This window comes from Mus caroli, unplaced genomic scaffold (genome assembly GCF_978045245.1).
Source record: "Mus caroli unplaced genomic scaffold, Mus_caroli_1 scaffold_15, whole genome shotgun sequence".
Lineage (NCBI taxonomy): Eukaryota > Metazoa > Chordata > Mammalia > Rodentia > Muridae > Mus > Mus caroli.
The window spans coordinates 3,384,173-3,400,797 of NW_028227270.1; the positions used below are offsets into that span (position 1 = coordinate 3,384,173).

Sequence of the window (16,625 nt, forward strand, 5' to 3'; positions counted from 1 at the left end):
TTGAGTCTCTCTGGCCATGAATACAGGTGTCTGAAGACACCAGAAATGTTGGAAGCCCCGAAGAAAAGAGCTATAGATGATTGTGAGCCACCATCGGTCTGTGCTGAGAATCAAACTCAGATCCTCTCTAAGAGTAGTATACCCCATTTGCGGCTGAGTCATATCTCTTCAGCCCTGCAAATAAAATCCTGTGTCCCCTAAGTGCCTTTAATTTTAGCATCCATTTTAGCAGGAAACTTGCAATGCAATGAGCAGCTCTCAGCCTCTGTAACCAGGCCCAGCACCTGATTATATGGAAGCTGCTGACATAAAACTCCTAGAAGCTTCAATTTTCAGACTTCACACTTCTCTGATTATTTTAGTCCTGTTCTTTTATCATCTGTCTACAGATCTTTGACAACAGTGATCATCACAGTAACATTAAAGCACTCTGACACAAAGTGGGTGTTGGTTTTTTTTCTCAACTTTTACATTTTTTTCATTATTTATTTTATTTTATTTTTTACAGAAACCATGAAATGACAGTGGAGTTTAAATCTTACTCCATGCTGTGAACAAAGCTTTTAGAACTGAGTCCATATGACAGCAAGGAGATCTTATCCACCTTAAGGGTTATGTGGGTTTGCCATTGTAGTAGGGTATTTTAAAGTACAAGTTACCAAATAAAAGAATAATCTTATATCACCTTTATGAGTTCTAACTCTCTAGCAATGATCCTTAATTTAAAGACAGAGAAGGAAGGTCAAAGATGCTTTCTGTGAACCAGAAAAGTTGGACAATCCTTAGACACCTACAGAGCTCCAGTCACACGCTGGTCACCACTTTCAGCAACTCAATCAGGCACATACCCCTGAACAAAACCTCATACATCCAAGGAGAAAACTTGGTGTGGTATTTTCAGGAAGCTGCCTCTTCCTAAGTAAGCCACACAGAATACTTGGCTCTGTGTGTAGCTAAATGCAAATGTATATAGGTGCATGTGCACATGCTGTAATCACTATACTCTACCAGCATGATGACTATTATGCTCCATTATTTAACTACAAAAGGGTTGTATACAGTATCCAGTTAGAGCTGAACCCTTCATGCAATAGACATCAGGACATATTCCACTGTCACACTGTATACATTAAGAAGCAGAAAAAAATCTACAATCCTTCTAGCATCAGATACTCCTAGCTCAAGGAGAGTTTTGTTGAACTGATTGTGCCAATCAAGGGATATCATCCTAATAATTGTCCTCATTCATTCTCTGACTGCCCCTAAGACTATTGATTATGTAATATTGGCTGCTCATAAACTCATCTGGAAATATTGGAGCAGAGACTAAACCCTGGAACCTGTGATCCAAAGAAACATTGCACTGAGTTTAGGTCTAGGTTTCTCTGGAAATGAAGTTGGCTTATGGGTGTAGCCCTTTCCACTGGAAAGGCTCATATGACAGATCAGTTCCCATATAATTCAGTGTGTCACTTAGAAAATTCTGCTTGTTGCACATAAACTATTGAATGTAGGCCAGTCATTGGAATAAAACATTTTGTAAGATTTCTATTACAATATGCACTCCATTAGGTAGAAGTTGTATACCAGTCTCCTTTTTAAAAATATTTAAGGTTTACTTTTAATTGTGTATATGTGTGAGCCTATGTAGAGCTATGAGGGTGTGTGCATGCAGGTGCTCCCTGAAGCTAGTCTGACAGATGGCTGAAAGCTGCACTAAGTCATAGGACCTGGGAATACAAATAGCGTCCTTTGCAAGAGCAGTGGGTACTTCTAACTGTACTATCTTTTTTTGTATGCTCTCTCTCTCTCTCTCTCTCTCTCTCTCTCTCTCCCTGTGTCTGTCTGCCTGTCTGCCTCTGTCTCTCTATGTCTCTGTCTCTCTGTCTCTTTCCCTAAAGAGAGGTAGTAATGTGTTTATGAACAGAAATCTCTTGTTACACAAATTGGACAACTTGTGTCAAGACCTCCAAAATTCAAATGAAAACAGGATTCATAGGAGAGTCTGCAATTCCAGTGCTCTATGGGAAGTGAGAGGCAGACAAAGAGTCTCCAGAAGCCTCAATGACCAACTTGCCTCAAGGAAGAGACTTCAACCCAAATGAAATGGAAAATCAAGGACCAATACCCAAGTTTGTCCTGTAACCACACATATACAGTTGCATATGTGCTTGCTCAGATATACACATTTACAAACATACTCAAACATCTCCCTGTGTCTCTGTCTCTGTCTCCATCTGTTACTGTCTTGTCTGTGTCTGTCCATCTGTCAATCTCTCTCTCTGTGTCTGTCTCTGTCTCTCTGTCTCTCTCCATAAACTGATTTATGGAGGTGCTATGGTGATAGATCAATGGGTAAATTACTCTATAATCATGACTATCTGAGTCAGGTCCCAAAACTCATATAAAGATTTATAGTGCAAGCCTTAAACCCTGTGCTGGGCAGCAGAGAGACAAAATCATACCTTTAGGTTTGATGAGGAACCCTGTTTAAAAAGCAAGGTGGAGGACTATAGAGAGACATCAGATGTTGACCCCTGGTCTGTATAGGTGTATTATGGGTATGCACACCTGCACACAGATGTACATCCATTCATAGAACACACACACACACATACACACATATAAAATAAAGAAAACTGAGTTATTCCTTAAGTACATAATTAGAACACAGACAGAGAAGTATAGATAACAGAACCAGTCACTATAGCCAGACTTTCAAAACACCGCAAGTGCATAGATTTAATGGGGAAATAGAAGCATATACAGAACACTGGACAACATATTTTTACAGTGATAATGTGTAGTTGTTAACATGAAACAGTAGCTGGAGAAATAAAATACCAGATTATGTATACCAAATCATTGTTGACAGTGACAGCGAGAGTTAAAATGAGGAAATTTTAACATGACCGTTATTCTTTTCTGGTCCCATAGAAGTACCAGGAGGCAGGCTGTGGAAAGGAGTGCAAGCTAAAGCGAATACTGCGTGATCCAAATTTAAAATGATGGTATGTAAAATTGGTCATGACTGTCAGGATCTAAATGTTTATCTGAGGCCCCCTTATTCTTCCTGTGTAGCCAGGGTTCTTTATTGTGAAGTGCCATTCCCAGAAACATCTATTTAATGAAAGTTTTTTTTTTCCTCTTCTAGGACTTTACCATGTTCATGCATCTTCATAGTAAAACACATGTTAATTCCCCAGGACTGTGCTAGAAAGCACATTTTCTGCCTGTGTGGCATCAGGCCTAAGATCCTGTTCTTAATACAAACTCTGGAAGATTCCAATGCTGCTAATCCATGGGTCACAGTCTCAGTAGTAAGGTAATGAAAGGGATAGACTATTAGATAGCCTGCCTGCCTGTGGCCATTGGTTATTGTTTGCTTTTCTCTCTTAATCATCCTTGACCATGGTACTGAAAATAGGATCTCCTCCTAGGTACTCCCTTGCACCCCTTTCTTCCAATGCTTTATTCATGTTTATCTATGTCTTTGCTGTGTTGGTTATCATCTATTTCTTTCTTTAAACATAAACTTAGGGCACAACACTTTATTTTTCTTTGTAAATATTAAAAAGAAAAGATTTATATATTTTTATTTTTGTGCATTTTTTTTCTGCACGTATGTATACCATGTGCTCAGGGTACCCTTAGCAGACAGTTGAAGACATTAGATTCCTGGATTTCTTGGAAGTGTAGTAAAAAACAGTTGTGAGCCACTATGTGAGTATACAAACTTAACTGAGGTCCACTACAAGAACAGTAAATATTCTTACCAATGAGTCATCTCTCTAGCCTCAAATACTTATTTTTAAAGTCATAACCATATTCACAATACCTAGGGTTTCTTAATGACACATTTCACTATTCAAGTAATTATTTTTATTAGTTAATGCACACCTAAACAAGGAGCAAAAATAATAGCCTGGTTTTGAATATATATATATATATCAAGAAAGTTGACATAAGCAAAAGAAAACAAAGTGGCTAAATAGCAGGAGTTCCAAACAACATAAAAGTAACAATACATCTAAATGGATCACTAGATATTCTTCAGATGTTACCATTTGAACACCTCTGTCTAAGCATCCAGTTCCTAATAGGAATTTGTAAGCTTCATTAATTAGAAAAATCTCGTTAGATGAGATCCATGCTTCCAACTATAATTCTCACTAATTACATGTATAATATTACAGATTTTATGAATCTGGTATTAGGAAACCTGTGGAAAATATAGTTAGTCCACTTTGATGTTTTCAAATTAATCTGAGTTTTCCCCTTGGTCTTTCTGTTACTCACTTTATTTCTTCTAAGTCAAATATTTTTTATTGTGTAATGTGCAATTTTATAAAAACTAGACTTTCAATCAGTTACAGTGGTATGCACCTATAATCCAAACATTCAGGAGGCAAGAGAATTTCCATAAGTCCAAGAGCATCTTGGTCTATACAATAAATTCTAGAATAGCCAGGATTATGTGGTGATACAAAAATAATAAAAATGTATAGAAAACAAGAAAGTAGAAATAGAGTGTGTTGGAGGAGGACGGAAGGAAAGAAAGGAAAGAGGAAGAAATATAAAGGAAAGAAAAGAAAATATTGAAATGTTCACCAGTAAGAGAGTTATAGGAAGAAATGTCTTTGCCCATTAACACTGATGATGGGAGTTCTTAATCCTATTTATATAGGGAAGATTTTATCATGTTTCTGAAATGATAGCTATCAGTAGAGCAAAAAGAACCCTTAAAATAACTAAAAAATTTCTGCACACATACTGTAAGACAATTCTTTGTCATGCTGTACAAACCTTTGTTATGCTATTCCCCTAGACACTCCCAGCATCTAAAGATGGAATGTCCAAAGCAGATGATCTTTTCATGAAGAGTGGTATTGATCCTAACGGGAATGACAAATGATTAACACTTGTGAGCTTACAGTCAGGACAGAAGCTTGCTGTTGTAAATGTGGGAGAGGAGATAGACCTTTGGCATTCAGTTTTTTTGTGAGCACTGATATCATTCTATGTTATCACGTATGGTGTGGGAAACCCCGTCACAGTGGAACTTCAGAGACTCTCCATGCGTTTGTGCATCAGAAGACCTCTCTCTTTAACACCGCATGCTTCCCCTGCTTGTAGCTTTGCTTCTGTGCTTGCTTGCTTGTTTTTTCAACAAATAAGGCACATCTTTGGCCTATGTCTATTCTGGATTCTCTGAACTTTATCCTTTTCCCAGTAGCCATGTTGTTCTGAGCCATTGAAGTTCAGCCTTAAAGTCTATACCTTCTGCTTCCACAAGTTTCTGATTAACTTCTTCTACTTCTTTTTAATTTATTCATATTTAATGATTTAAGTTAGGATGGCTATCTTGGCTTGAAGTAACCATTCAGGGGGTATATTTTAAATAGAGCACTTGACTCTTTGAGTAGTTTTTTCATCATATACAAGACAATTTTGGTCTGGACTAGGGAGAAAGATCTACAGGGAGGAAATAATCTGTAAAAATATACTGTAGGAAAATCAGAAAGGTGTGTGAGGTTAAGTGATGACAGCTGTCAGCCCCCACATAATTAAAAACATTCAACTCACGTAGTTTAAAGCAGTCTTTCTACCCAGGTCAGTGCTATGCTTCTACTTGCCTGTAGAACAACCACTGTATACAGTACAGGACAGAAATGATGCTGAATGATGCCCTCAGATCTACCTCTGTATCATTCTCCCTCTTTCATGGATCCGAGTTGGATGGCTTTTGCAGTTTATAGTTCCTGTGTTCTGAATTGCTTTACTTTAGAACCTGAGGCCTGTAGATATTGTTTGTGAGTTAGATATCAATTTGTGGCTGGGATGTAAGGAAATCAACTGCAACAATTTGTTAAAAATACAGATTAAGAACTGAAATGTGAGTTTTCTTTTCTTCAGTGTCTCTTTCTTCCCTATTCTCATATATAATGTGAAGAGCTAATAGGATACTTACAAATTATCTGCACACATAGCGTACTTATTCATAGCAAGCCTTTAAAGCTTTTAATGGATTACTAATTTAAGAGATATAATGTTATTGAAAATATTAAAACTTTTCCTGCCAGAACTATATATTTTTTGCTATCACAGTAATTTTTTTTTACATAAACATGGTGTGCAGAGTTGGTGAAGAGAAAATCTCTTGGATAGGTTTTCCAAGCTGTTTCAGGTTTAACAGATATAACCTCACTTACTGGGGAGACATACAAACTGACGTCAGTTGAATGATTATAATACCTAAAATCAACCTAAAGCAGTGATTCTCAACCTTCCTAATGCTGCAACCCATGAGTACAGTACTGCCTGTTCTGATGACTCCAAACCATACAATTACTGTCATTGCTACTTCATAACTCATTTTCTTCTGTTATGAATCGTAATGTAAATATCTGCGTTTTCTGATGGTCTCAGATGACTACTATGAAAGGGTTATTTGACTCCTCAAAAGGGGTCATGACCCACACAAATCTAGAATATCTGACCTAAAGGAAAAAAAAAAGACTATCTTGAACTAAAACCCGAAATCTTTCTATAACACCCGTGACTGCTCACTTACAAACTGACTACCATTTCTAATAAAATGCTTGAGAGGTTTTCTGGCAAGGTCAAGATTTCTACTGAGCATTTTCTCACATCAAGTTGACATTCAGATGTATGATGAAGTTAACAATCTATAATCAACTGACTAAAAAAGTAATATTGTTCGGGAAAATCCCATACCTTTCTTCCTCCTCTCTCCCTCCCTCCATAATGCCCTTTCTCCCTCTCTTTTGCTAACAAAGAATCTTTGTCATCTTTCTAGAAGCCCAGTCAAGCTTAACATAAAACACTGAGATGCAGGTAAAAATAATAATGGTCAAATTCATTTTTAGTTTAGCTTGACAAAATAATGTAATAGGCTTTTACTTGTATACTTTTAATAACGGCTAATATAAAGATAACCCACTTTTTGCCATTATCCATGTTACAACTTCCTCTAAACAATCAAAACTCAACACCATTTAATCAAAAAAAAAAAAAAACCACAACCATTCATCCCATTTAAAAATGTGCAACATCACTACAGGGACATGGTTATTTTTGCCTCTTAGAAACTACAAGTATTTTATATTTTACGTCTAGCGGCCATTCACCCTTTTAATGTAAAATCCATACTGCTTTCATTCCGCATAGTCAGACTCTATGAAACTGTATTTGTTGATGCTTTCAGATCATCTGTAGATCTTTAGGGATAGCATATGAGCTACACGCTCTAACCTGACCATTTATCAGATTGAGGAAATATGGCTTGAAATTAATTTTGGCTAACTCCCAAAATGAGATTGCTGTTGCCAAGAAGAAATAAATCACCACTTTGAATAGTTATATTAACTTGGCACTGACCCTGAAGGCTGTTGTTGATTGGGAGGGCAAAATCATTTTGATTTATGTTGTTTTGGGGCTCTGCATCTTACGATTACACTGAGGAACACTATGAGTGAACATTGCCATACTTTTATCTGTGAGCCTATCTGGTTAATATATATTGGAACTTTGCAATAGAAATATATGGAAAACATGCTACTTTTGCTGTGTGAATATTTTGTGTATAAGATGCTATTTAATCTTCCTACATCCAATATTTTAACTTATATATCAGAATATCATACTTTCATCAATTCAGAACTGCATGTTTTCTCTAGAATTTTGTATAAGACATTGGCAGTACAACTTAAAGGAGTTCAGCAAGCAATTTTTACTTTTAAATACTGAGAAACAAATGCTTTCACTGTATAAATTACTAAAAATAAATGACACTATACATTGGGCAAATCGGTTTTGGCTCTCTCAAATGAAGTATGCGATTATTTCCTTAAAAATTATGTTTCCCATTTCTGAGGGGTTTGCCACAGTCTAATTGTAAACTAGAAAATCTTTTAGGAAAATATATTTGCCTCTACAAATATGAATTCTCTTTAAAGAGACCTCCTTTAAATCTGACAAAAGTTTAACTTCTGTTTTGACAAAAGCCCATTCGTTCTGCTTAAGAAATATGCATAGGGCTTGGAGAGATGGCTCAATGGTTAAGAGCACCAGATGCTCTTCCGAAGGACCAGGGTTTAATTCCCAGCACCCATATGGCAGTCCACAACTGTCTGCAACTTCATTTCAAGGGATCTCAGACTCTCACACAGACATACATATAGGCAAAATACCAGTGTAGAGAAATTAAAAATAAATACATTGCTAAAAACAAATAAACAAACAAATAAAAAAGAAAAGAAATATGAGTAACTACATCATTTTAATAAATCTAATAGAAACACTAATGGTCCTTACTTTTGAAGAACTGCTGTATACATCAATTTTTGTAGGTATGTCCAGTAGCATTGTCTACTCACATGTTATAATAATAGTTATAATTACATATTAATAAAGAGTCAGTTCACATTGAGCTGAATGATCATTTATGATATATTAGAAATAAAGTATCAGCAAGGACTGGCTATGTTTGATTAGACATTGTCGCCAATGTCTGTGGAACAGGATACTACCAGTTAGGTTGGAGAAACTAGCTTCCTTCGAATCTGCATCATTTCCCTGTCATATATTCTAATTCCCTTTCATTCTTGGTTCTTCTTGCCCTTGTCCTTCACCCTGTACTATTTTTATATGCACAGCTGATACATTTTTGGTTTTCCAAACTTATCTGCACTCTTTGGCAAACCCAGGGTCTTTCTTCAGACTCAGCCTCCTCACAAGTAGTGTGAGGTAACAGATAGCCTTATTTCCTGCTCTGTCACAAATGAATTTTATTTCTTTGACATTAGCAAAACACAAATTTCATCATGTAATCTTTGATCGCTCTACAAAATTAAGATTAAAGTATAAAATTATAAAACCTTTGGCTTGATAATAAAAATGGCTTTTTAGGAGTGTTTAAATCCAATTTTACCCTTTCAAATGCATTTTTGACCTATAATACACTCTAACTTCAATAAGATGCTAATATTACCAATCACCAGTGTTCTGATAAGCAGTCATATTTTTGTAGTAAAATATTTGAAGTTTCATTCATCACTGCATATAGATGCTTTCTTCAAATTTTATTCTTTCTACATCAAGTATCCCAGACATAAATTAATAGACTTCCATACATTTCCCTTTATTATCATCTTTAACAAGTCTCATGATAGGCCCAAAACAAGTCTTGGCAAGGCTTCTTTCAACAGTCTTTCAAGTCTTTATTTGTCACTATGCACCCGCCCTTGGTTAAGGAAACTGGGATAGGATTATGGTGAGATAAGAGAGGCATGTTCATGTGATTGTGGGGTTGGGTCCTGTCTTAATTTAAAATGGAATACTTGGGTTATGGCTATCAAACTTATTTTGATTTTATAAAACATCATTTGTCTTGTTTTGAGACATCAACATTTGTACATGGAACAAATATACCATTTATCTCATTCCAGATTTTTTTGGAAAATTATCTTCATTCCTCATCACCTTGTGTTACAGAGTCTATTTCAATATGAAGAAAAGATAGTAATAACATTTCATTGATAGAGCTGCACAAAGCATTAAGCAACAGAGCAAATATCACAGACATATCCTTTGAACTAGAATGAGAGGATCTATTGTGGTGATATTTATTATTCAATCTGAATATTTTTTACTATATGGAGAAGCTTATGGTTTTTTACCTGAAATCTATAAATGTGATCAAGGCCAAAATGACCTGTTCGTGAAGATATCAATACATGCAATAAAAATGTTGATCCTTTCCCCCAGGAGAGGGGTGGGGATATGGAAGAGAGTGGTGATGGGGAAGGGAAGAGGCTGGGGGAAGAAGGGGTTGGGAAAATTGTATCAGAATATAATATATGAGAAAAGAATAAAAATGTGTTATTTATTAAAATGAAATAAAACTGCTTTAGAAAGTCACTATTTTCAAGTGGTCACAGCAACTACAAATCACCCTTAAATTGATAAAAAAAAATCTTTGAAAGAAAATTTCCAACATGATTTTGAAAATATTTCAGGAACTATTTTGAATAAAGTTAAAATATTCCCACATAATTTGGTCCACATATTCAACTGCATGTTTCGTGACAATTTTTGACTATTCGGGAATAAGTGTAGTTTAATACTTGAGTATACTTTTTTCTTATGGCACAGACTTATGGATATTTAGGTATATGTACCTATCATATAGAAAATTTTTTGTTAGGGTTAGTGAATATTAACAGCAACAGCAGCAGCTGCAGCAGCAACAACAACACATCCCACACTTGCATGGCATGATACAAGCTCTACAAGGATGGAGAAGATAAAAATGAGAAAAGTTTTAGTCATCTAGTTTAATATTATAAAAATAAGGAAAGTAAGATCCCAAATAGCAATTATAGTAAACGTACCAAATAAAAAACATAAGTCATAAAAATATATGGAGGTATTTTACACAATAATCTTGACAAGGAGTCAAGGTGACTTATATGTTGAATCATAACTAATTCTGATTTCCGTATAATGTATCTAAAAGTTGAAACTCATCATATTGTTTAAATTGTTCATATACTGTAGGAATTATTAGACTAGCGACTGCTTTCTTTGCAGTGTCCTTAAAATACCATGTTCATTTAAGTCTGTAAATGATAGAGTAACCATCTTTTAAAAGTGGAATGGCATCCACTTGGTAACCATTCACTTATGGAGAGGTCACGGAGACCTGGAGGCAGGCTGTGTGTTTGAGGAGGACAACCAATTGAAGAATCACATTTTATCCTCCTTGTGTTTAGGACTGCTTCGCTATTTATCCTCATTGTGACAAATCTCATCTGAGGCCTTTGAAAAGCCCAGAGAAAACAGGTCATGTACATAAATTAAAAACCATCCCCATATCCAATAACAAAGACATGGCTGCGTTTTAAAACTGGAGAAACACCACATACTAAAGAGGCATGGGGTAAAGAATAAAATAACCAAATTTTACATTATGAAAAAAGGAAAACAAAGAGGTGACTGAGACATCTATGTCCTATTTAAATTACATTCATTCTATATCTGTAGAATATCTATAATAATTGTATGGTGATTTTCAAAAACAAATCTTTTTGGAGATTATACAAAGAGAGAACAACAAGCAAATCTGTACTCCTCAATGAGTTAAACATTTGATTAGATTTCAACAACAAAATAAAATATTCATAATTTGGTTTATTTTCTTTTGGATTTATTAATAATCTTAATATATATTTATATAAGTATGGCTTTGAGCAAAGACAAAAGAAATACCGTAACTCTTCCCTGGTCATACAGTGCAAAGTATAAGTTATTGTTCTACTTTCTCAGCAGTGAAAGACCCTAATACAGCTCTTCCCGTACAGATTAAAACTCCGTACTTGAGCTTAACTATGTACAGAGAAAAAAGGTCATGTTCTCCTAGCACTGTACCTTTACAAACACACACATTCATACATATGTGTATATAATATACCCTGTATGGTTTTGTTACTTTAACATATAAACCTTAGTGTTCTTTGTCCATTCGAGTACAAAGTGAATAAAAATTTTATTGGTTGCACTGAATAACCATGCAATTCAATTTTGCGGATGTTCTCCAATGGTGCTCAAAAAAATTGATATATAAAAATATTTTACTACGAAATGCATTAATCCTGCCAAAGGTAGACCTTTAATAATTTAAAGGACTAGTACATGATCTTAACAAGAAGCTAGTTTTTAAATTTAATAAAATAAAGGAGTTTTGTACTGATAGTAAGTGATATAGGTCTTGCAACTTTCCCATAGATTTTACGTAGGCGGCACGATCTCTCCCTTACATCATTCCTAACAGGATGTCATTGGTCACTAGCATTCCAGGAATAACATCACTTTACCTAGCATTGCTGATTGTTTCACACAAGGTAGGATCTGTTAGCAATTAAGTGCAACGACTCGTTTTGGTTTCATAAAAGGCAATGTAGATCCACTTTAAACCTCTTGCTTCTGCTTTTGTTCTCGGTCCTCAAGGATACCTGGAGGCCCTGTCCCAGCAGAATGTACGGTCTTTGTGTTCCTAAATAGATCATTTGTGCCTGTAATGTCAAAGACCTCCGCTCGCATCAGCTCACTCTCTTGAGTTACATATAGAAGTCAGGCACTAGAGAGCTTGCTACTGTGTTCTACTCACCCACCACTTGTGTGAGGTGCAGCAAACACACATGATCGCTAAGGGACTTCCCTAGATTAGGCTCCATGATGCTCACAGGAAGAATTAAGGAAACAAGTGAACAAACAGACAATGCTTTCGGACAGCTCAATTCCGCCCCTGCTTCCTGTCACCGAGTCCATATAAGTTTCAGCACATTTGAAAGAACAAACCTCCTGTCTATCTAAGGACTATGTAGGTTACCACATGCCTTAAGATTTACTAACTGCTTAGTTACAATATACAAAGGGCAAAATGTGTATTTCCAAACAGATGTGATGATATATAATATTTATTTCTTCACATTAACATCACGATAAACTACCAACTAACATGAAGACACATAACACCTTTAACTCCAAAACAAGCTATGGTTTGCAAATGATTGTTTAAACAATAAGAACAGCAACAATATCAAATGAAAGTGAAAACCTCACTTCTAGATTTAAGTCAGAGAGCCAAGTCAGCCTTTTAAGAATTTTAAGAGAGGCAATTAATGAATAGTTATACTCATCTAGAAGTGAGAAATACTGTAAGCCTTTTCTTACAATGATTGATTTGAATCTACTTTTTTTTAAGTTATTTTATTTTATTTTATTTTTTTGCCCCCGAAAGCATGCCAGGACTAGGTTCAGATGCTTGATTATGTCAAGAAGGAATAAAAGTAATGATTTTTGGTGTCATACAAGCAATTTGTAGGTTCAAGCATACAATTTTTGCATTAAAGTATCGCAGGTTAAAAATGATATTGTAGGTCTCAAGCCATTGCATTACATTTGAACAGCTGTCACAATTAGAGTGTTTTGTGAAATTTAAAACTCTAACTTTTGAAGTGAAGCAGGAAAACTAAATTCTTAAACACTGACTTTTACCTTTCTACAACACAGAATAGTTACTTTTATTCGGGTTGGGAAAGTTATTTACAGCTAACAATGACTGAGTCTTGGTAAAAGTCCAGTGACACATGAAGACAAATATCTCCTCACTTTTCTCACAAAATCAATGAACATGTTTGAGGTTAGAGGAAGCCTTATCAATGGCAATGTTAGTCTCCTATGGTGGCTGAGCATGTAGCGTGTTCCTTCACCTAACTCAAAATTTAAAGCACCAAAATACAATTGAGAGCTATAAACTGGGATTTGTTTATTGAATCCCGCATAATTAACAACCTAGACGCAGAGGCACAGCTAATGAAAGAAAGCTTTGATTGGTGCTATGCTGGATCTAATTGGAGTTGCCTTTTTAAAAATCAGAGTTTTGTTTCCATTGACTCCAAGAACTCTTCATAAAAGGGAGAAACACATATATCAAAGGAATTAAGTAAAAGGTGAGAAATCAATGACCTTACAACAATGTGTTAAATCCTTTAATGGTTTTAAAGAAAGGAAGACATGTAACACTGAATGTTATACAAGTCTTTTGAACTTCTCTTGGGCATTTAGATATATATATATATTTAATTATATATGTATATATGTTTTTACATTTGCATGTAGGCCACAGCTTCTAAAATATTTTTTTTCAGAGTAGGCTATAGGGATCTATCGTGAGATAGAATAAAATAATATCTGAGAATATTCTGTTTATTAGAGTACTTCTTTTCTGCTTTGACAATCAGCAAGAATCATAAATTCGAAGCAAAACGGGGTTTTTCTGCATCTGGGTCTGTATTTAGGACTGAGGGAGACTCTCTCTGCACAGCTGCTGGTGGAGGGGGTGCTGGAGGCACTCCTCGGTTGGGGGGGATGGCTCCCGAGGACATCTGTCGGAACAAGGTGACACGTTGTGGCACTGTGCTCCTGCTCCCTGCCTGAAGGCCAGTGCTGTGGACTGCTGCCACGGGTTGAGGGATAGAGGCCAGGGACTCGCCCACAGTGGGATGAGGTCTGGAGATCAAAGTGGAGACCTCATGGGGCAGAGAAGGCTGCGAGGCAGAGAGGGGCCTGACTTCTTTGGTCAGGTTGGTGTTATGAAGGGCTTGCGTGCTCTTGTGCACTTCATTTTTCGGTGTGGAGCTACCAGGTGTCTGTGGCTGCTGCTGCTGCTGTTGTTGTTGTTGTTGTTGTTGCTGCTGCTGCTGTTGCTGCTGCTGCTGCTGAGTCTGAGTCTGAGTCTGCTGTACCTGGGACTGCTGTAGCTGCTGCTGAGGCTGCTGCATGAGTGACAGCTGGGACGCAGTGGGAGAGGCATAATGGAAAGTTCGTGTGGCCAGGGGGCTCTGTATGGGAGGACTGCAGACTGCTGTGGTATAGGAGCAGGGTGAAAGGATAGCTGAGGGTTGAGGCGTCTGTGTGCTGGGGCTGGGTGAGTGCAGGTTGCTGTGAGACAGGCTGGTTGCGGTATAGACTGGCGGAGATTGGGTCCTCATGCGGGAGGTTGGGGTGGTGGTTGAAGATGTACAGTTGAGGGCTGTCATTTGAGGATAGTTGATTGGAGGGATAGCTTGTACCATCTCTCGGTCATGCTTCACGATCTGCTTCAGGATCTCGTTCTCCTGGTTGTTGAAAACACCAGTGTTTAGATCCTTCTGGAACTTCTGCAGGAGAATAGAGTTTTTCTTGCCTATCAGCAAAGGAAAAATAGGCACTTAGACAGACCGAAAAAAGAACTAATAAAGCCACATGGGCCTGGCTACTCCAAGGTGACTTATGTCAGCTTTAGGACCAACTTACTTGTCAGCATCAAACAGAAATGAAACTTCTGCCTATGTATAATTCTGCATCTGCTTAGAAATCATACCCTCTACTTAAAAAAAAAACTGAAAAGTATAAAGATGGCAAAAATAAAAGCTGCTTTATAGAAGAAATGTACATGGTTAATAGAGTTATTTGAGGAGTAGAGGACAAGAGGGTGTTTGGGTCAGGCTGGGCCTAGAATCATTATTTTAATTGTAAGTTGTATTTGCAAGGCAAGACAATGGGGGATAAGAGACAACAGTGGAACATTTGCTTTGAGATGCAATCAACAAAAGGCTTTAAGTAGAAATGTTTATCACAATTGTGGAGCAGACAAATTTATCATATTTATGACATGGAGCAGGTGATATTGCTGTTTAGAAATTTAGGCTAGAAAGGAAAGAGGCTGTAAAAAAAAAAAAAGAATTATGATTGTGAAGCCTTCACAGAAAACAAATTGGCTTCATCTGTAACATCTGGTTGCCTCTAGAAACGAGTCTCCTCAGACCAGACCCGGATTGCTGAATCTGATACTATCTTATACACATACAATTTCATGGAGAACTAAGAGATTAAGCCTTTGACCAGTGTGAGGTATCAATGACTGTTAATTCTAGCTGCATATTTCTCTCATCTCTGGAGCTTTAAAAAATATGAAAGTCAGTGCATAGCAATTATGTGGGGTCCAGATTTTAGCATTTGCAAGAAGCTTTCCTTAGGGGATGCTGGCACATTGAGACTCAACTCATGATCATCCCTCTACTGTATAATGGCCACGGAAGGGGGCTCACAGAGTTTTATGCCTCTCATCTCACTTCACAACATAAATAAGCTTTAGTTCTACTTATATCATACTTTTTGAGAGTTTTGCAATAGATAGGACTTCTCTAGAATGATATCAATTAGAATCAATAGCTAGTTGATAAAAAAATTACATAGAATAAAATAAAGTGAAAACGCAGAGATCACCAGGAGCACACAGCCCATTGAATCAGTTAAGCTGGGAACACATGGGCTCACAGAGACTGCAGAGGCAAGCACATGGCCTGCAGGGATCTGTATCAGGAACTCTGAATATCTGTTAGCTTGGTGGTTTTCAAGATTGGTAACTGGGAGTAAGAGGGTGTGTCTTTAACTCTTTTGTCTGCTCTTGGAACTCTTTTCCTCCTGTTGGGTTGGTTGCTCTGTCTTATTATATTTTGTTTTGTCATACTTGGTTGTTGTCTCTTGATGTCCTGCTCTTTTCTGAAGGGAGAAAGAAGGGGAGTAGATCTGGAGGAAAGGGGAGTGGAAGAGAGTGTGGGGGAAGAGTAGAGGGAGGAAAAAACTGTGGTCAGGGTGTGTTGAATGAGAAAAGATTATATTTTCAATAATGAAAAAGAACATCTCACAGATGATATGTTGAAATACACACACACACACACACACACACACACACACATATATATATATTAAATGAGCATGGTAACTGAAAATTGAATAAACTATGCTCTACTGTTAAATAGTAATAATTTGCAAAATAATTGAGCATATTTTTTAACAATGTGCACTATGATAATTTTCTTGGAATCCAAGAAAAGCAATTTTTAAAAATCATTTTCAAAATAGGTATTATTCCTTTTTTCAAAGCTTCTCTAATTTCCCATAGAAAAAACACATATATTAGTGTTAATAATGAATACAGATATTTATTTGATATATTGCCTTAACTGACTACAATAAATACTTATGTATTGATTTCA

The 16,625-nt window shown here is 36.5% G+C and overlaps 1 protein-coding gene across 1 annotated transcript in view; it reads right to left on the reverse strand.

Moving 5' to 3' along the window:
* Positions 1–10,940: 10,940 nt before the first annotated feature.
* Positions 10,941–16,625, reverse strand: part of Hcn1 (hyperpolarization activated cyclic nucleotide gated potassium channel 1) — a 369,238-nt gene continuing 363,553 nt past the window's right edge. The window contains exon 8 of the mRNA XM_021180688.3: positions 10,941–14,770. Coding sequence (XP_021036347.1) covers positions 13,833–14,770 — 938 coding nt within the window. The 3' untranslated portion in view covers positions 10,941–13,832. The remainder of the gene's footprint in view (positions 14,771–16,625) is intronic.